The sequence below is a fragment of the Mytilus californianus genome, unplaced genomic scaffold, assembly GCF_021869535.1.
Source record: "Mytilus californianus isolate M0D057914Y unplaced genomic scaffold, xbMytCali1.0.p SCAF_20, whole genome shotgun sequence".
NCBI lineage: Eukaryota > Metazoa > Mollusca > Bivalvia > Mytilida > Mytilidae > Mytilus > Mytilus californianus.
The window spans coordinates 8,129,458-8,150,066 of record NW_026262669.1 but is presented as its reverse complement, the minus strand read 5'-3'; the positions used below and the strand labels follow the sequence as shown (position 1 = coordinate 8,150,066).

At 34.5% G+C, this 20,609-nt stretch overlaps 1 protein-coding gene across 2 annotated transcripts; it reads right to left on the bottom strand.

Moving 5' to 3' along the window:
- Positions 1-416: 416 nt before the first annotated feature.
- On the bottom strand, positions 417-20,161 carry LOC127731742 (cysteine-rich motor neuron 1 protein-like). 2 transcript variants are annotated; one of them, XM_052240576.1, is made up of 11 exons: positions 20,030-20,161; positions 19,132-19,260; positions 16,282-16,428; positions 15,330-15,476; positions 14,579-14,692; positions 13,867-14,010; positions 10,174-10,308; positions 9,194-9,244; positions 2,195-2,329; positions 946-1,260; positions 417-560 (listed from the first exon to the last, which is right to left on the bottom strand). In XM_052240576.1, exons 1-11 carry the CDS (start codon positions 20,070-20,072, stop codon positions 433-435), a joined length of 1,488 nt encoding a protein of 495 aa, XP_052096536.1. In that variant the 5' UTR covers positions 20,073-20,161; the 3' UTR covers positions 417-432. The 2 variants fall into 2 exon arrangements, with proteins under 2 accessions (XP_052096536.1, XP_052096537.1); XM_052240577.1 differs by lacking the exon at positions 9,194-9,244.
- Between the last annotated feature and the right edge of the window lie 448 nt (positions 20,162-20,609).

Here is a 20,609-nt window from a genome sequence, read left to right as displayed (position 1 = left end):
TTTGTAACCCGGATTTGTTTTTATCTCTATCGATTTATGAGTTTCGAACAGCGGTATACTACTGTTGCCTTTATTTATGTATTCAATTCAATCATCCATATCTGGTTTGTTTTTAATTCACAAAATGAAAAATGAGTAATATTTATCAAAACTTATTTAATATTAAGTATTTCTGTTGATATCATCGACTATGCTTGCTATAGATTTGTTGGCGTTAAAACGTTACGCTTACGTGTATATCTTTAAACATTTATCATACATGTGCACTCGTGAATCGTTCAATTGTTGGGGTGTTTGGTGTTTTATCTGTGTTAAAGTTTTTTATAATATTAGGATAACGCTTATACAAGAAATTTACATAAATGTTAAAGACGACGAATTTATTTTAGACACATAAAAGAGGGACAACCATCAGATCCGTTGGGAACAAGTTTATTTTAAACATGTACAGGAGGGACAACCATCAGATCCTTTGGGACCAAGTTTATATCCATGTTTACATGACACTACACAAGTCAATATATCAGCACATTGGCTATGCTGAGTATGTGTCGTCGTTCCTAAAAATATAATTAAAAAGTTTAGCAGGTTTCCCATTTTTGTAATGTCATGACTTAATATACAGATGTTAAAATGTAACAAGCAAATTATACATTTTTACTAATTCGGGAAAATTCGACAAACAAAATAATTATGATATATTCTAGAAATTCTTTATCCCATCAATGTGAAATAAGTATTTGAAAAACATGTTTCTCAATGTCATGTGCACTGAAATATTCATATTTGCATTGTATTGTGTAAATGTATTATATGCTCAAAATTTTTAAAGTTTTATTGTTTTTCATTTGAACACTGCTGTCTTTATAAGACGTAGAAGTTGCAACATCATGAATAGATATAAAAAGGTATTCAATAGTGGAAGTTTTTATCTAAATATTGTACCTTTATGCATTCCGTTTTTGGCAGAACATGTAGGCCCTATACAGTTCCTATCAGTTAAATCTCCTGGTAATGGTAAATTATGCGAAACTGATTGATGTAAATTTTCCCCATTGATGCGCCCAGCTAATGGTACATGACCTGTTAATGACTCGTGATAAGACATGCTTCCTGACGGTCCATTCATTATTGTACTTCCGCCTGAATTATGTGTTCCCAGTTTACCACTGACTATAGTACTATGTGATAATTCGCTACCAGATATAACGTTCTTTCCTTTACTGGATGCGAATTGACTTTTCGTCACGGATCCCCTGTCTGTTAATAAAATGAACTAATGTTTTTATGAAAGACACATGTCTAGCATGGACATTTTAAATGATTATAATTACATTTACTCATTTTTTTCACGAATAAATAGATCTGCCTTAAAATTAAATACTAACATACAATAATTTAATTTAGACGAAGAAGTGTATCGGCCAATGATTTCATTTGCTAACCAAAATATTTTAAGCATTCACATTACAGAATCGCAGACATAAAAATAGATAAATGTATCAAAATGCATTGATGCAATCTATAGATATCACGTCGTAGAATTAAGCTTAATACAAACATTGAAGATTTGTTTTATAATTATCCTTATATACCCGTACCGGTTGTTTTGTGTGTTGACTGGTGGATGTTAAACGATCAGCGGTAAAGATTGGATGCATTTTCAAAACGAAAACATGTCACTGTGATATGAATATGCAATTTTGATTGAAAGACACACAGCTGAGCTGTATGTTTACATCAATACCTGACATTGAAAGTTATGAGAGCATTTGACTCTCTAACCCGGAAACGTAATTCTAACTCTTAGCCAACTTTGCCACGTTGTTGCATTTCCCTCAATGCCTCATTCGTAGCAGGTACCAATTTAAAAAAAACTCTGACTTGATTCAGCTTGGGACCGAACTTATGATCTTCAGCATTGAGAATAAACAGGCTTTTCAGACCACAAATACATTTCGGTATCGTTTGACTAAGAACGTTAGGTTTATTCAGGAAAGCTCTGTAAACGCAGCAACGAAAATAGGGAAAACATAATACAGTCTACTTTAATTAGGTTAAAAGTTAATTAATTGAGAAAGAAGTATCACACAGCAAACTGTGGAACTCGCAGAGAAACCTACCAACCTAGTTACGAAATGTATAGGATGAGCCACAATTGTTATATACTAGTAGTATGCAACATACGATGTACCTGTAACAACAGCACACTGACAGACGGGACATTCTTGGCTGGACACTGTCCGTAAGGAAAACCCATGGTCGCATATTTCATCACATCTAAAAGTATCAGGACACCTTTCTTTCATCGATGAATGATGAACTGGTCCTTTTGATAATGAAAAAAAAATACAATTGAAACATGTTAAATTGAGATGTTTGAATTGTTTGTCTATATGGAATCAGTTACCTCAAATTTTACTCAAATTGATCCTAAATTAGTAAAAAGTGAAATAACAAAAATACAGAACTCTATGGAAAATTCAAAACGGAAAGTCCTTTGTCGAATAGCACTAAGGTTGAAATTATGTTGGCAAAATTCGCCAACGAAGGTTTCATTTGGTCCTTGATGCCTTGCCTTATTTAAATTTCAAAATCACGCTTGTAACATTATTTAACTTTCAAATTTTTGGTCCCTAGCTACATTGTATGTACCTGTTAAGATTGTCCAAGAAAAACATCTTATTTTTTTTCTGATATCTAAAAACTTCAGCTTCAGGCCAAAGCTGCACTTTTGGATTTTTTCCCTTCTACAAACAACAGTCAAGTAAAAATTGGTTAAGAGACTCTAACAGATTAATTTTTAGGTATTATCTAAACTATGCTAAAATATAACTCTTTTAAAATATATTATGCTTGATAAGATTACGCCGGAATCTGTCAGTATTGTAGTAGACTATATATATATATATATGTAACCGATAGGTCGCCGTGTGTTGGGAGATACTTTTTTGAGTAATTTTTAATGTCAATGATATTTATTAAAAAATAATCGTAATTAGGCGGGTAAATATTGCCAATTTATATTTCAACAAAAATATCTAGTACACGAGTACATGGCCTCGTGGAATTTACAACCTTCAAAAATACTTTAATCTCTAAACAAAAAACAATATCTCAAAATGTTAATTAAGATAAGACGTACCTGGGTTATAATTTGAACAATGAAGACCATAACAATTGATAATAGGTTTTAGCACCAACTTTGGAGCTTCTTTTGTTGGTTTTCGAATGATAAAAATGATATATTTCATTACTCGCTCATAACAGTTTATGTATAATAAAACACTTATATAGATTCATAACTTGCAGGGACATTCGCTACAAATTAGACAAAAAGTAAAAAGTTATTGTGTTTGTTTCAAACATTTAAAAAAGGGAAATATTATCCTTTGATTAGCGGTCAGTTTATTTCAATTTCGTTTAAAACAGCTTAAAAAAACATTGCTGATGTATCATTGGTTTACAAGCCTAATTTGATTCCGTATGCATGCCACTTTAAACTGGATTTTTAGTTTAGATAAGCTGTGGTAATGGAAAAAAAAGAATTAAAAACTGTAAAGGGTGTTACCATGAATAGCCATTTTGTTTACTGATCCTGTCCATGCATAAACAAAATCTTTCTTAAACAGGTAAAACGAATATTTAGATATATATTTAATCCATAACATAAAATTAAAAAGTCTTTTAAATAATTGTCATTATACGATTGCAAGTACTTGTCTGTGTTTTTATATTTATACCTATTTTTATATCTGTTTAAATGACATAACTCTTCGGAGATCATCTCTGTGGATAATTAGATAGCGCATAGTCTTATATAAGCATGTAATGTTGATATATTATATAATCCCATTCATTGTTAAATGTTTCTATTGAACATTTTTTTGTTGTTGTAATTTTGATATAATTTTAGTACTATACAAATTAAATGTAATATTTTTTTATCAAAGAGATGTACAGGAATTTTGCAGCTAAAATCCCTTTAAACATAGAATACACAATAATCAAATCATTTTAAATATCATATATTAATCATATTCTAATATACATTTAAAGTGGAATCGCACGTATTCAGAGTAATAATCTCTGATATTCGTCACCAATCTAGCGATTCCGATGTTAAATCTAAACAGCAAGTGGGGTGGTAGATAATAGTTATATTGATAATAGTAATATGATAATGAACATTGAACTGTAAATGTAAGGGATGTTTACACCCTTGTCCTTGTGTTCGTTGGTAGATAGTTATCTCGTTTGCAATCATAGAACATCTCCTTTATCCTATATTGAGGGTCTACAAAACATGTAACAGATTGAATGAACAGCTTTCCAAACAACTTACAAACTGACTAATTATAACGATCGATCAATTCGTTTATACAATCATACTTGAGGGGTAGTTTTCATTGAAACAATTCTAAAAAAGTTAATTAGTTTGTTTTTATACAAATACGAAGATGTGGAATTGTTGCCAATGAGACAACTACGCATGTATCAAACAGAAACTAAATGACGAAGATGTAAGTAATCATAGTTCACCGTACGGCCTTCTACAGTTTAAAAAAGGCTATAACCTATCATAAGTTTTAAAAGACACTGGTATAACAAAATGTTAAACGACTCAAACGTGAAAAGCAACAGCCTAATTCGTGTACAAAACAATAAACGGAGAGATTAATATTATAGACAACGAACAACGCAGCCATTAAATTACAGAATCATGCAAAGGATATGCGTATATATATTGTGGCGGGGTTAAACCTGTTTGCGAGCGCCTTAATAAGTGACAGTGGTGTAGTTTAGATTCAACCAGTAGTATATAAAAACATCAGAGAAGTTAAATAACTTTGTAAGACGTTATCAGTTAAAAAATATTTTTGAAATATTTTCATGTAATTGAAGTTTTCTAGTGAAACTGCCTTTTTTGTAAATTTTAATTGCAGTTTTGTTACGAAGCAAAAAAGCTAAGCATGGTATGCTATGGAATCCAGTTGAAAATCAAGGACCTATTATCATACCATACTTAGTAACAATGAAATATCAGGTTAAAACAGCTCAGCAAAGATACCAGATTAAGGCATAGAAAACTGTTTGTTTGTAGTTTTCCGTTTTATTTGTCGTCCCGTACCTGTACATTTACAAAATGGACGAGTTCCAACTTGAGTCGTGGTGGTGTATACGTAGATACACGAATTAATGAACGAAACTGTTTTAGGACAAACTGTCCATACGTCATCATGGATGGACGGACTACAGTCCCTTTATTAACAGACGAAATTATGCTTTGATGAAATCGTTTAAAATACCATATCTGCAATTATGTGTTATTCCTACGTTACAATACTTTATTCACCGTAAATATTAAATAACATTCGTAACCAGTTGAATGTGCATCCTTTCTGCAAAGGTTGTCGAAATGTCAAAAAAAAATATGTCGACATATAATTAAGTCGGCTTGTTGAAATATCTCAGTCGACATTTTGCGATAATTATCACGTCTGTTCGCGATAGACATCTTGTCAACAGTACAGTGTGATGGCATATGATTGTCACCATACAATTCTAACTTTGAACATACAAGTAATAATTGAAAACAATTGCTGACCATACTATTTTATACCTTTTTATACAGTTATACTTACAATGTACCATATCGCTTTTAAAAACCTTTGTACGTGATATGAATTACCACGACTAGCAATATATCGGTTAAACATATTCAGAAATAAAATAAGATCGAATTTGTGTGCATAATTATTCCTCATACAAGCAATATTGAACAATTGTACTTATTATTCAGTTGACAACATTCTGCCAACATCCGTTTCAAACATCAAACTCAGAACAAATTCAGACTGAACTAATTAACCATGTTTACACATGTCAAAATAACATCAGGAAATTAAGGACAAATGATTGAAAATCATCCCAACTTTATAGATTTCGTTATTTTACGCGTGAATTTTAACATGTTGGTAACATTTCCACATGATGCTCCAGAATTGGTGCACTAAGGTGAAATGTCATTCCGGCCGTAAACATTACTTACAAAAATTCCGGTTAAATGAAGTATGGATGAAAAAACAATTGCATACACATGATACAATAATTCAATACGATGAACTCTCTGACGCGGATGTTCTTTCACGGATTTAGTACAAGCACAGTATAGGCAAAGAAAGTTCATAATTAGGTAAATTTATAAAAAAAAAACAATCAGGTTGTCCAGAATGACAAATTTGTCGAACGAACCAAAAACAATCCATAAGCGTTTGCTAGTTAGTGATTCTTAAAGCATGTTATCCTAAGACTATACTGTTAATTTAGAAATTGGTGCGTGCATTTATTAGTGCGAGTTTTGAAAAATGAACGAAAATGCAAGATTAACTTCGATTTCAGGAAAATCTGAAAACAAATATATATGTAAGATATCAGAATGCGAGTTCTTATTATTACGATACCCATCCAGTCGCATTATTTGCAGAAATAAAAACCTCGCAATAATTTCTACAGAAGGTCGTAGGGTCAAAATCTACAGGGTCATTCCAACCACTTTTGATTGGCTTTCATGGTTCTGTGAAAGCATACAAAAGAGAAGCAAAAGATACCGGAGGGACATTCAAACTCATAAGTCGAAAATAAACTGAAAACGCCATGGCTAAAAAAGAAAAAGACCAACAGACAAACAATAGTACATAAAACACAACATAGAAAACTAAAGGCTGAGCAGCACAAACCCCACCAAAAACTCGGGGTGATCTCAGGTGCTCCGGAAGGGTAAGCAGATCCTGCTCAACATGTGGCACTCGTCGTGTTGCTCATGTTAGTAAAAAGCCAGTAATAAGTCTTATTCGGTAGGTCACATTTGGGAAAAGGGGACGGGGTTGTAGTTACGACATTAGGAACATATCCGCTTTCATCTGTGAAACAGATATTCCATAACGGTCTACCATCTCGTGATGTCGTCCGTAAATTGAAGGGATGATTTCAACTTCATCACGTGGAACTCTTGGTTAACTAGCTTCCTTTTGAGCAGCAACCCTCTATCAAGGAAATCATGATAAGAAATACAAGCCCTGGAATATCGTATCAACTGGGAGATATATACTCCATATGTAGGCGCTACTGGAATGTTGCTACATAGGATGAAAAGTTTACAATTGGGATGCTGAAATCATCTCTTTATCAAAATAACCAAAAATGTTGCACTATTCGGGTCTTTGCAAAAGTTTGTTAACAAACCAATTTGAAATGTATAAATTCGTTTAATATCAAAATTCGTGGTTTCCTTGTAACAAGGGACCCAACGAAAATGGGAACCTCACGAATGATAGTGAAATACCACTACATAATAAATCTTTTGACGAAAGTTGCAATTATCTATAACTCAACGCATGTATTATTCCAATCTTTTGAATTGCATAACCAAACAGAAGGTAATGAAAGACAAATGCAGCATTGTTGTTTAAATCTAAAACCTTGCAAAACACTTTGATCACAACTGATTGAAGCATTATAAAAAGCAAAATAAAAAAAATACCGAACTTGAAGGAAAATTCAGGAAGGAAAGTCCCTTATCAAATGGCGAAATCAAAAGTTCTAACACATCAAACGAATGGAAAACAACTGTCATATTTCTGACTTGGTACAGGTATTTCCTTATATTATATCCGCTTAAAATATTAGATGTTTGTTCTTTGTTTGTTCCTGATAACATAACGGCAAATTTTGTCTTTTAAGACAAGAAGGGAAAACTTCAAGGCGATCCATTAGAATGTACTAATCAAAAGAAAATACAATAAGCCAATAAATTAACAGGTTCAAAACAAGTGCATGTAAAACAGAGGCGGCCAAAATTAAGACGTATTTTGACACATTACCCATTTCCATTCTCAATTTTATTTTTAATTCATAACGACTCCAAAACGAACTGACAATGCCATGACCAAAACGAAAAACGACCAAACGACAAACAACAGCACTAAAACACAACATAGAAATTGAATAATTGTACACAAAAGAATTTCATTCTCTTACTTGTGACGTCTACGTAAATAGAAAGTATCAAAACAAACTGAAACCAAATCATCATTTGGAAGGAAGGAAAGTTAAATCAACTTCGAATACTGTAAATTCAGAAATTATTGCGAGGTTTTTATAAATGCGAATAATGCGACTTGGTGATGATCGCAATAATAAGAACTCGCATTCTGATATTTAATACATATATCTGTATACAGATTTTCCCGAAATCGCAATAATTAATATAGCACTTTTGTTCATTTTTCAAAAATCGCAATAATAAATGCACGCAATAATTTCTGAATTTACAGTAGTAAATTGAACTAGTACCTTTTTTTAGAAATCAAGTATAAAAATGAGACTATGTCATTTGAATCTTCTTCAAACATAGCATTAATACCTATAACACCTAAAAGCTTTTCAAACACAAAAACAAAATGCAGATTCCTTTACAAAAAATGAAGGAATTTATACTGTTAAATGAATTTGAGTTTGAAATGGTCCTTTTGATCTTAACATCATCTGAAAAGTCTGGACAATACATTATTCAGTCGGGTTAAGTCTTTTAATGCTTAGCCTTAACCACTGCGGTAAATTGAGTTCTGTTCAGACAATTCGCTTGCAGTTGGTTTTCTAGAGTAAGTTGGATTTCCGATAAAAAAAAACAAAGAATTTTGAATATTCTTCATTATCTCTTAATATTAAACCTTGAAAAGTATGTTCAGCTTTTGATTGATTAAGCTTTATATTAAAGAGGAAAACATTCATGATTGTTGAGGATACCAATTGTCGTGGCTTTAGGTGAACAAAGAATATAACAGGTTTGTTTGCAGATCTTGCCGAAGTAACGAAGTTAGATATTCAAAAAAGTTATATTTTTCCTCAATCATGGACTGAGATTAAATTGCCTTAAGAGGACATTGGATTTCGTGGCTATGCCAAATTAGCATGCAAACCTATGGCAAATATGTATTTCGTTGAACATTTAATAAGGGGTTAACCTATATTCTCGAAATCAACATAAGTTGGTATCGCACCAACAATAATGAATCCACAGTATTATATTTTCAGTTTTACAACGAAACATGAAAATAAAGAAATAATTGGATCAAAAGATAATAAACGTTTATAACGTTAATGGTTATAGCAACGGATTACACTACTATACCTGAAGGGCATTCTGGACCAGTACAACTATCCACTTTCTTATTGAAACTCTCTGTGGAATAAACAGAGTCGTATGACACAAACGAATGACATTGTTGCCGTTAATTGAAATGATGCAAATGAAGGTTTTCAGTCCTAGTAAAGTTGTTGGGAACCGACTTTCGTATGTTCGAAGATTTGGAATTAAAGGTTTACAGCAGTTCGTATAAACAAAGATTTAAATCGTCCTTAAAACCTAAGGGTAAATGCATGTGAGGAAATATTATGCATTCGTTTAAATGTAATCATGATTAAGATGTGGTTTGTTGCATTATAAAATAAGATTTATTTTTCAAAAACACAGTATGACTGAAAGGCAACACTATAGTATTGCAAATCAATTCTTAAATGCACAAATCGATTGACAATTGAGGAGATTGTATGAACTTAAAAATTAAGCGTGACCAGGGACTTTGACAAGAAAGCATATATACTATCTACTGCTATGAAGACATAACACGTCACGATTCAAGACCCAGTCAAAATATCACTATAAGGAATAGGACATAATCTGTTTATCTAACATAAACAAAAGATCAATCAAACTAATTTTACCTCAACAACTACTGATTAATAATGTGTATTTGAAACCTTCAATGTATTGTTTGTATATATTTTAGGGATCTAAAGTATACGTTAGAAACGTCTTGTATCCAAACGTGCATGTACTCACAAAACTAGATGGTGCTCTACATATTAATGTAACAAAATTGCTATGTCAACGTATATTCCGCTTTACAGAAGTTCCACTGGAAACTTTGTTATAAACAACGCTATACTATGTGTTCTTGTCGGAACAAATATTTTATACCCATTATTCCAGAAGAAACAAATTCTGTAATATGTGTGCACAATATTACTACCACTTGGAACTTATACAATGAAGGAGCTTGTATTTCATGAAAGCTTGACCTGGGTGTGAGATACAATTATCGTAATTACCCGTTATAATTCTGACACACTGACATACAGGGCATTCTCTACCGACTACAGTCTTTAATGTATATCCATCAGGGCACATCTCACTGCATCTTGTAGCTTCTGGACATTTATCAGCTACTGTTATATGTTGTTTTTCTATAAAAAAAAGATTGAGATAAGTACAAATGTAAAATGTAAAAACTTTCGACCTCTTTTACCTAGCCTTTATTTATATTAATTAAGAAGCCAGGGAGGTAATGCAGATGTATAACATGGTATAAAGATCATTTATTGACATTCAATAAAATTATGATATAGATCATCAGTAACTCACTATGTGCCTGCAGAACCTCTGAATAAGTTTGACCGTTTATGGCACTCACTGTCACATACCGTAATATTCACATATCTTAACCGGATACAATCTTGTTATGTTATATGAGACTCTCTTGTGTAGAAGGTTAATAAATAAAGTTTGTTATTGTCAACATGTCTTCGTCATTATTGAACATGGTGTCAGCATGAACTATCGCCCATCATAAAGATATTAAGCCATCCGTAGATGGAAGCAATCTCAAAAGTTGCATGAACAATCCAGCTGCTGAAATAAATCAAAATCATGGATACACTACCAGGATCACATACGAAAATTGACTGGGAAGCAACAGACCTGGTGACCACTGGAGAATCTTTCCAACAACACACAGAATTTTGGTTCGCGGGATCTTTATCTAAATCTGCCGAAGCACAAAAATGTAACTATATAATGATATGGATCGGAAACAAAGGTAGGGACATTTATTCAACCTGGGATCTCTCGGAAGATGACAAAAAGGAACTTAAAGTGTACTATGAGACCTTCGAAAACAGTTCGACCTAACTCAAACAAAATCTATTCACGATATAAATGTTTAAGTCGTGTGCACTTTCGAAAAATACCTCACCGAAATGATTCGCGATGCCATTGTTTTTGGAACGAAATACCACAAAGTTCGTGAAAACTGCATCACCGAAGGGTCTGAACTAACGCTAGAAAAAGCAATCAATTTCGCAAGAATGTATGAACTTTCTAAAGCACAGTTAAAGTCAATGGAAGGCGAAGATAAATCCATCAACATGTTGAACAAACAAGGATCAAGATCAAATAATTTTACATCTGGTAAAACGTATGGCAAGCAGTACACACACAAAGGGGACAACCTCAAAAAAACAAGGGGCAACCACCCAATTTCACAAACAACTGTAAAAACTGTGGCGGTAAACATGAGCGTAGAAAATGCCCTGCATTTGGGAAACAATGCAAAAAGTGTCACAAATATAACCACTTTGCGTCCATATGTCTGTCATCAAACAAATCAACTATCAACCGCTCCAAGCAATCTTCTTTAAACTGCCCCACCAAAGTCCGCCTAGATAAGAAAGACTTTTAATAGCATTTGAAAATTAAGTATTAAAGTTGACTACAAACTTGGCAAAGAGATGTATCTCGCAGATCATCTCAGTAGGTTGTTCCTAAATGAAACAAATGAAGCCAATCGCACAAGAAATGTATGCTAAATTTCAAAAGGAAACCGCAAATGATGAGCACCTTCAGGAATTACAAGATGTCTTATTTGATGGATGGCCAAATAAAAAATCTTAACTTTTATACTCATTGAGGCCATATTGGCCTATCCGTGATGAATTGTTAGTCATTGATGGAATTATGCACAAGTCAAACAAAGCAGTTGTACCAAAAGCGTTAAAAAATGAAATGTTGGACAAAGTACACGAATCACATCTTGGGATCGTAAAGTGCAAAAGCTGTTACGTGATGTGCTTTTCTGGATCGGCATGGGAAAGGACATTGAGGATAAAGTCAAATCATGTTGACGTTGCGCTCCACATAAGAATGTTAATGCGAAAGAACCAATGTTAATGCCTGAAATACCAGAGCTAACCTGGTCAAAATTTGACGTAGCCTTTTTTAAATATCAGACACAACACTACTTACTTGTAGTTGGCTACTACTCGAAATGGCCGGAAGTAACGAAACTGGACAATGAAACAAGCAAGAACATCATCGGCTAATGTCAAGATTTGACGAATCAGTTTCTGATAATGGTCCTCAGTTTTCTTCGTTAGAATTCAAAAGATTTGCTCCCGAATATAGATTTAAACATACAACGAGCAACCCACACTTTGCTTGATCAAATAGAAAAGCAGAGAGAAGTGTCCAAACCGTCAAGAAGCTCATTATGAAATTGAAGGATCCACACAGAGGTCTTTTAGACTATCCAAACACACCGTTGGACATTGATCTTTCTAAATCAGTAATTGAAAATATTGTTACCTACATCATTGCCGCTATTGATGCCACAAAACATCATCAACCGTGAAATACTCAACAAACTCGAACCCCGCCAAAGAAAACATAAAATGAACTATGACAAACATTTGCTATGTGTTTGTTTATTCTACATTAGCTAGAGGTATAGGGGAAGGGTTGAGCTCTCACAAAACATGTTTAACCCTTCCGCATTTTTTTCAGGAACCTCATGCCTTTGTTAGTTTTGTATGTTTTTTTTTTAATTTTGGTTCATCTATATGTTTAGGAGTTTAGTGTGACGTCCATTTTCTCTGAACTAGTACACATTTTTGTTTAAGGGCCACCTGAAGCCTGCCTCCGAGTGCGGGATTTTCTCGCTGTGTTGAAGACCCATTGGTGGACTTGGGCTGTTTTCTGCTCTTTGGTCGTGTTGTTGTCTCTTTGATACATTCCCCGTTTCTATTCTCAATTTTATTGTGGACCTAAATTGAAACCGCTAAGACAAGGACACTCTGTTTTGTTATGTACACAGATAGAAAATGAAAACCAGGACAGATAATGCACACTCCTCGCTCGTATGTAGTGCAAACGTCAGACGTCAGACAGTATAGACGAAACCGTAGGCATATAAGACGACCAACAGCTTACCGTGAAAACACAGTTGAACACGAACATTACAAGAGCAATCAAAATACAACCGTCTGTAATACTTCAACTGTCTGTAACACTTCACCAACATTAGACCGCAGTGAAACCGTTGCGTCCGAGAAAAATAAAAGTATTGAACCGTCTAAGTCACCCGTGACAAGATCTGGAAGAACAGTAAACGTGCCAATCAAATTAAATGACTATGTAAAATAATTTCTTTTGAACTGTCAAGTAGTTGCTAGGAAGCACTTAGTTAGTTTTAGTTAGTTACCAGAAAAGACAATATATAGACTTTTTTGTTAAATCGGCAAAAAGACTTTAACCTTGTCGGTATTTATTTTATTCAAAACAATTTCAGTATTAATTTCAACTGGGTAATACTCAAATTCATTTACTCATTTAATCATTTCATTTCATCTTTTAGAAAAAGCGGGACTTCACATACCGTAATATTCATATATCTCAACCGGATACGATCCGGACTTTATTGTTTTGTTATATGAGACTCTTCTGTATAGAAGATCAATAAATATAGTTTGTTATTGTCAACATGTCTTTGTCATTATTGAACACCCAAGATACGATCACCAGACAATTCCAAGTTACTATTTATATTGATGTATTTTTAGATTGAGAGGAACATTCGTGTGCACATAAACATTTACGTTATATATTATTTCCCAGTAGTTGTCTAACAAAAATATATTATGCATCGTTGTATTATCAAATCATTAAGTTTCAGTTTTATAATGTTCTACCTGAAATATGTTGTAAACATCTGCACGTCGGACAGCCATTCTCTCCCGTCTTATATCCAAACTGACATTTACTCACACAACTAAAATGTGCGCTACATTTTAATGAAGACTGAATGTAGGTGACTCTGTGTGCAAGTCCTAGTTCTGAAATATTAAGGCAAATTTCATTGATATGAAAATAAATCACAACTGTTGTTTTTATTCAATGTAGTTGATAGAATTTTAAACGCTGTACGCTGTACGTGAAGTGAATATCTAAGGTTGAATAATCAATTTTCATAAATTTGTTACATTTCTCGAACTTATACTAGATTGATTCGTTATCTATTTAGGCTGAATTATAGTACCTGGGATTATTTTGACGAATGCAACTCATCAGAAATTTACTTTTTCTGGAATTTCAAATAAAAATTTTAGATATTTTGTATGGTTGTCTGATTTCATTTTCTTGTACCCTTTTACTAGACAACTTCCGTCATCAATACCGACGATGAAAGTAGAAGAGACTTTGTATGCCATACCAAGACAACGTACGTGCCTTTAAAATATATAATAAATAAAACAAAGTTAATTGATTCTACGTTTTGTTTCTATTCCTAAAGAATGTGTTGTGTTTACGTGCTTTTCGTGAAACATGGATATCATTAAGTAATTATGTAGGACGGATGTTAAGCAAAAGGTGAATCCCCTTCAGTTTTAAATAAAACAATACCCGTAGCTTCTACACATGAACACGTTGGGCAGCCATTATCTCCACATTTGTATCCAAGCTGACAACCTCTAGGACAAGATAGAGCCGAATTACACATGAACGCCACAACTTGAGCTAAATAATTATATAACATCACTAACTATGAAGTGTTTCACCATTAGATATTATAGTTATCTAGATTTAAATATATTAAAACAGTTTTATTTGATACAGGCATGTCTTTTAAGAACATAATCAAAATAAAAGTACATATCAATATTATAATAATGAGGACATAATCAACAAGCTTACCATTATGTATAATAACATTAAACAGTTCCAGTTTTTCTACACCATATGCAAATTTCGACAATTAAAATCTCGTCAGTGAAACTCGAGGCCAAAATATAGGACAACCCAACACTCGATGATTCAAGCGTTCGTAAATATAAAATACATGTTCCGACTAAAATTTTTCCATGTCATGCGACACTCTTCAATGATAAAAGCATAAAGTATGTATGCATAGTATAATCATGACCCTAATGAACCCTAGTTTGCAAGGGCAAAAGTATGAGGAAAATATGAAATATCTTGTAATTGATATGGTAAATTTGTGTTCCAATACTTCACTCAGACGGAATATATAAACATACACGACTAAAATATTTGCTATTACATTCGTACTCTTGGGTATGTTTTATAAACACCTTTTGTTTTGTTTTTCGTCACATTAACGAACAGTATCTTCATACATATATCCTATGTTTACCTTGGTTACATGTGCACTTTGGACAGCCAGATGATCCACCTTCTAAGGAGTATCCGGTACTACAGGTTGTCATACAGTGTACGGTCTCTGGACATTGTCTAAGTACAGAGTATATACCAGGTTTAGGAGTTGGTGCTGATGTCGGAGCTATGCAAGTTATAAATGGAAATTATTTGAGTCGTATTTATAAAAATATCTTTGTACACAGGTTCTGATGATTTTCGGTTATCTTGTTCCTTCTTTAAACACTGACTAGTAATTTACCAGCGTGGCTTTGTAATCAGGAAATACTGCACGGTTAAATAATCATTAATACAGTATTTACAAAAAATGATGAAAGACATTCTACAATATTACAACACAATGATGATGTAAAAAGCGGATGCATGTATCAGTGCATTCAAAATTCTGACTTAAATATACAATTAAACAAGAATGTGTCCATTGTACACGGATCACTCGCACTATCATTTTCTATGTTCAGTGGACCGTGAAAAACACTAATTTTGCATTAGAATTAGAAAGATGATTGGACTTCAACTTTATCAAAAACTACCTTGACCAAAAACTTTAAGCTGAAGCGGGATAGACGGACCGACGGGGACGAACGGACGGATTAACGGACGAACGGACGCACAGACCGAAAAACATAATGCCCCTAGACTTCAATCGATATGAGAAATAGAAGTATATTAACAATCAAGGAAAGAAGAAGCAGTGTTACAAAGTTTAACTAATTTAGCAACTTAAGAAATATCTTTAAATATAACTTTTAAAGGAATGCAGTTTACGATCTTTTCTTGTATAAAAAAGAAGGACCGAATAAGTCTTCTTAAATGTACTTTTATTCATATTTACATCAAAAACTACATACTTACTTTCATATGTAGATATATTTATTTTTTTATGGGGGGGGGGGGGGGTTTATAAATAATTGTATGTGTGAACTTACGTGGCAAACAACTACATCGGGGACATTCCCCGTTTACAGAACTCAACATGTGGTATCCATGTTTACAGGACTTCATGCAGTGGACGGTTCTCTCTGTACACGACAGAATGTTCTTCATTGCTGTCATTGTAGGGGCTGGTGTTGGAGCTGATAATTATAATTAGAAACAATACAGTCATAGGACGCTAGTGGCGCAGAAAATAATTGCATTTTTTGAAACATCGATAACACCTCAAGTTTTAAGGGAGAAGACTGAAGTATGTGAAAAGGCATAACTGATAAAAATCATTTCAAGGTTTGTGTTAAACCATTGTCATGAGTATGTTAAAGCATGTAGATCATAAGTCGAATACAAGCTGACAATGCCATAACAAAAAAATGAAAAACAACCAAAGAACTAACCAGTTTACCAATCACGACCGGAAAAACTGGACCTCCTGACAAAAAAACTTGACATCATAAGGAAAAACATGAAACACTAAATGAGTCAATACATTTGGTGAACAAAATTCAAAGAGAAAATTACCTGTTTAAAATAAGAATATATTTTAAGATGGCCGCATCCAATTTTCTTGACGTTGGACAAGCCATGAATATATATGAGGGTGTTCAAGGTGTATATGAATTCCCTTATTCAAAAGGAATACAGTGTATACATGTACTTACGTTGTTGGCAGCTACAGATAGGACAAGCTCCTTCCCTGCCAGACTGTAGTTTATAACCTTCCGTACAGGACATCATACTATATGTACTTACGTTGTTGACAGCTACAGATAGGACAAGCTCCTTCCCTGCCAGACTGTAGTTTATAACCTTCCGTACAGGACATCATACTATATGTACTTACGTTGTTGACAGCTACAGATAGGACAGGCTCCTTCCCTGCCAGACTGTAGTTTATAACCTTCCGTACAGGACATCATACTATATGTACTTACGTTGTTGACAGCTACAGATAGGACAGGCTCCTTCCCTGCCAGACTGTAGTTTATAACCTTCCGTACAGGACATCATACTATATGTACTTACGTTGTTGACAGCTACAGATAGGACAGGCTCCTTCCCTGCCAGACTGTAGTTTATAACCTTCCGTACAGGACATCATACTATATGTACTTACGTTGTTGACAGCTACAGATAGGACAGGCTCCTTCCCTGCCAGACTGTAGTTTATAACCTTCCGTACAGGACATCATACTATATGTACTTACGTTGTTGACAGCTACAGATAGGACAGGCTCCTTCCCTGCCAGACTGTAGTTTATAACCTTCCGTACAGGACATCATACTATATGTACTTACGTTGTTGACAGCTACAGATAGGACAGGCTCCTTCCCTGCCAGACTGTAGTTTATAACCTTCCGTACAGGACATCATACTATATGTACTTACGTTGTTGACAGCTACAGATAGGACAGGCTCCTTCCCTGCCAGACTGTAGTTTATAACCTTCCGTTCAGGACATCATACTATATGTACTTACGTTGTTGACAGCTACAGATAGGACAGGCTCCTTCCCTGCCAGACTGTAGTTTATAACCTTCCGTACAGGACATCATACTATATGTACTTACGTTGTTGACAGCTACAGATAGGACAGGCTCCTTCCCTGCCAGACTGTAGTTTATAACCTTCCGTACAGGACATCATAATATGTGTACTTACGTTGTTGACAGCTACAGATAGGACAGGCTCCTTCCCTGCCAGACTGTAGTTTATAACCTTCCGTACAGGACATCATACTATATGTACTTACGTTGTTGACAGCTACAGATAGGACAGGCTCCTTCCCTGCCAGACTGTAGTTTATAACCTTCCGTACAGGACATCATACTATATGTACTTACGTTGTTGACAGCTACAGATAGGACAGGCTCCTTCCCTGCCAGACTGTAGTTTATAACCTTCCGTACAGGACATCATACTATATGTACTTACGTTGTTGACAGCTACAGATAGGACAGGCTCCTTCCCTGCCAGACTGTAGTTTATAACCTTCCGTACAGGACATCATACTATGTGTACTTACGTTGTTGACAGCTACAGATAGGACAGGCTCCTTCCCTGCCAGACTGTAGTTTATAACCTTCCGTACAGGACATCATACTATATGTACTTACGTTGTTGACAGCTACAGATAGGACAGGCTCCTTCCCTGCCAGACTGTAGTTTATAACCTTCCGTACAGGACATCATACTATATGTACTTACGTTGTTGACAGCTACAGATAGGACAGGCTCCTTCCCTGCCAGACTGTAGTTTATAACCTTCCGTACAGGACATCATACTATATGTACTTACGTTGTTGACAGCTACAGATAGGACAGGCTCCTTCCCTGCCAGACTGTAGTTTATAACCTTCCGTACAGGACATCATACTATATGTACTTACGTTGTTGACAGCTACAGATAGGACAGGCTCCTTCCCTGCCAGACTGTAGTTTATAACCTTCCGTACAGGACATCATACTATATGTACTTACGTTGTTGACAACTACAGATAGGACAGGCTCCTTCCCTGCCAGACTGTAGTTTATAACCTTCCGTACAGGACATCATACTATATGTACTTACGTTGTTGACAGCTACAGATAGGACAGGCTCCTTCCCTGCCAGACTGTAGTTTATAACCTTCCGTACAGGACATCATACTATATGTACTTACGTTGTTGACAGCTACAGATAGGACAGGCTCCTTCCCTGCCAGACTGTAGTTTATAACCTTCCGTACAGGACATCATACTATATGTACTTACGTTGTTGACAGCTACAGATAGGACAGGCTCCTTCCCTGCCAGACTGTAGTTTATAACCTTCCGTACAGGACATCATACTATATGTACTTACGTTGTTGACAGCTACAGATAGGACAGGCTCCTTCCCTGCCAGACTGTAGTTTATAACCTTCCGTACAGGACATCATACATTTTACTACCTCATCACATAAAATCTGCTTTGGAGCCTCTTCTGTTGTCACTTTTGTAAAGGCAGAAGAAGGAAGATAATTTGTACAGAATGCAGGTATAATTTGATACAGGGAGTACATTCATTAAGGGAAATAGTGATCCATGTTTTCTGGAACTTTATGTTTCGAATTTTATTATCTTCAGAAATCTTTAATAGATATTTTTATCTTTCTTTAAATATATTTTTTTTTGTATTAGCGATTGTGCAACAATTTTATGCAATTTCCATGTGAAGTAAAAATAAAATTCTTAAAATTGACCTGCAATTCATATATTAACCATGTAATATTCGTTTAGGTTTGTTATTTGTGTCTTTCTATGTTGTGATGTTACACTATTGTTTCAGGTAAGGTGAAGGTTGGCGCCTATTAAAACGTTTAAACCCACTGCATTTGTTTGCACCTGTCCTAAGTCAGGAACCTGATGTTCAATGGTTGTCGTTTGTTGATGTGGTTCATAAGTGTTTCTCGTTTCTCATTTTCTTATATAGATTAGACCGTTGGTTTTTTTCCTGTTTGAATGGTTTTACACTAGTCCTTTTTGGGGCCCTTTATAGCTTGCTGTTCGGTGTGAGCCAAGGCTCCGTGTTGAAGGCCATACTTTGACCTATATTGGTTTACTTTTACAAATTGTGACTTGGATGGAGAGTTGTCTCATTGGCACTCATACCAATATCTATTATATCAAATTATGTGATAACGTTTTACTACCCATCATAAAGTTACTGTGTAGATTAAATTAACGATAGGAAATTATCATTTATAAATGGTCATACATACATTGAGATTTTTCACATGCACATGATGAGCATCCGTCAGCCATCTTTGATCCTAACTTTACAGTATATTTACAGGTTTTCGCACATAAATCTGTTGACGGACATGATGAATGACCGCTACTTTTACCAACAGCTCCGGGGTTGTGATCTAAGAAGTGTGTATACAATTCGAAGTGTAAAATAATAATTGATAATTTACCATGAGTTGCATTAGTTCACCAGAAACCTCTTACTCTTACTCTGACATACTGGTTCAGTGGTATGCTTGCTGATTACTGTCTAGACCATCGTAGTATTTTATAGAATACTAATTACATTTATGGAACTTGTTATTTTGATCATGGCGTTGTCTCAATGCATTCTACGCTTCGTTTCTATTCCATGTCTGCATTCGGCTGATGGTTTTGATTGGCAGCATTTAAGTGGTGATTTATCAAAGAGCAGAGTATATAATAAGACAACAATAGTTTACCGATGTTCATATCTCGTATGTCGATAAGGAAGAGACAAATAAAGGTAACATACAAAAACTGGGGGAATCGTATGAACTGCAAAAAGAGCGAGAGCAAGTGTGTATGAAC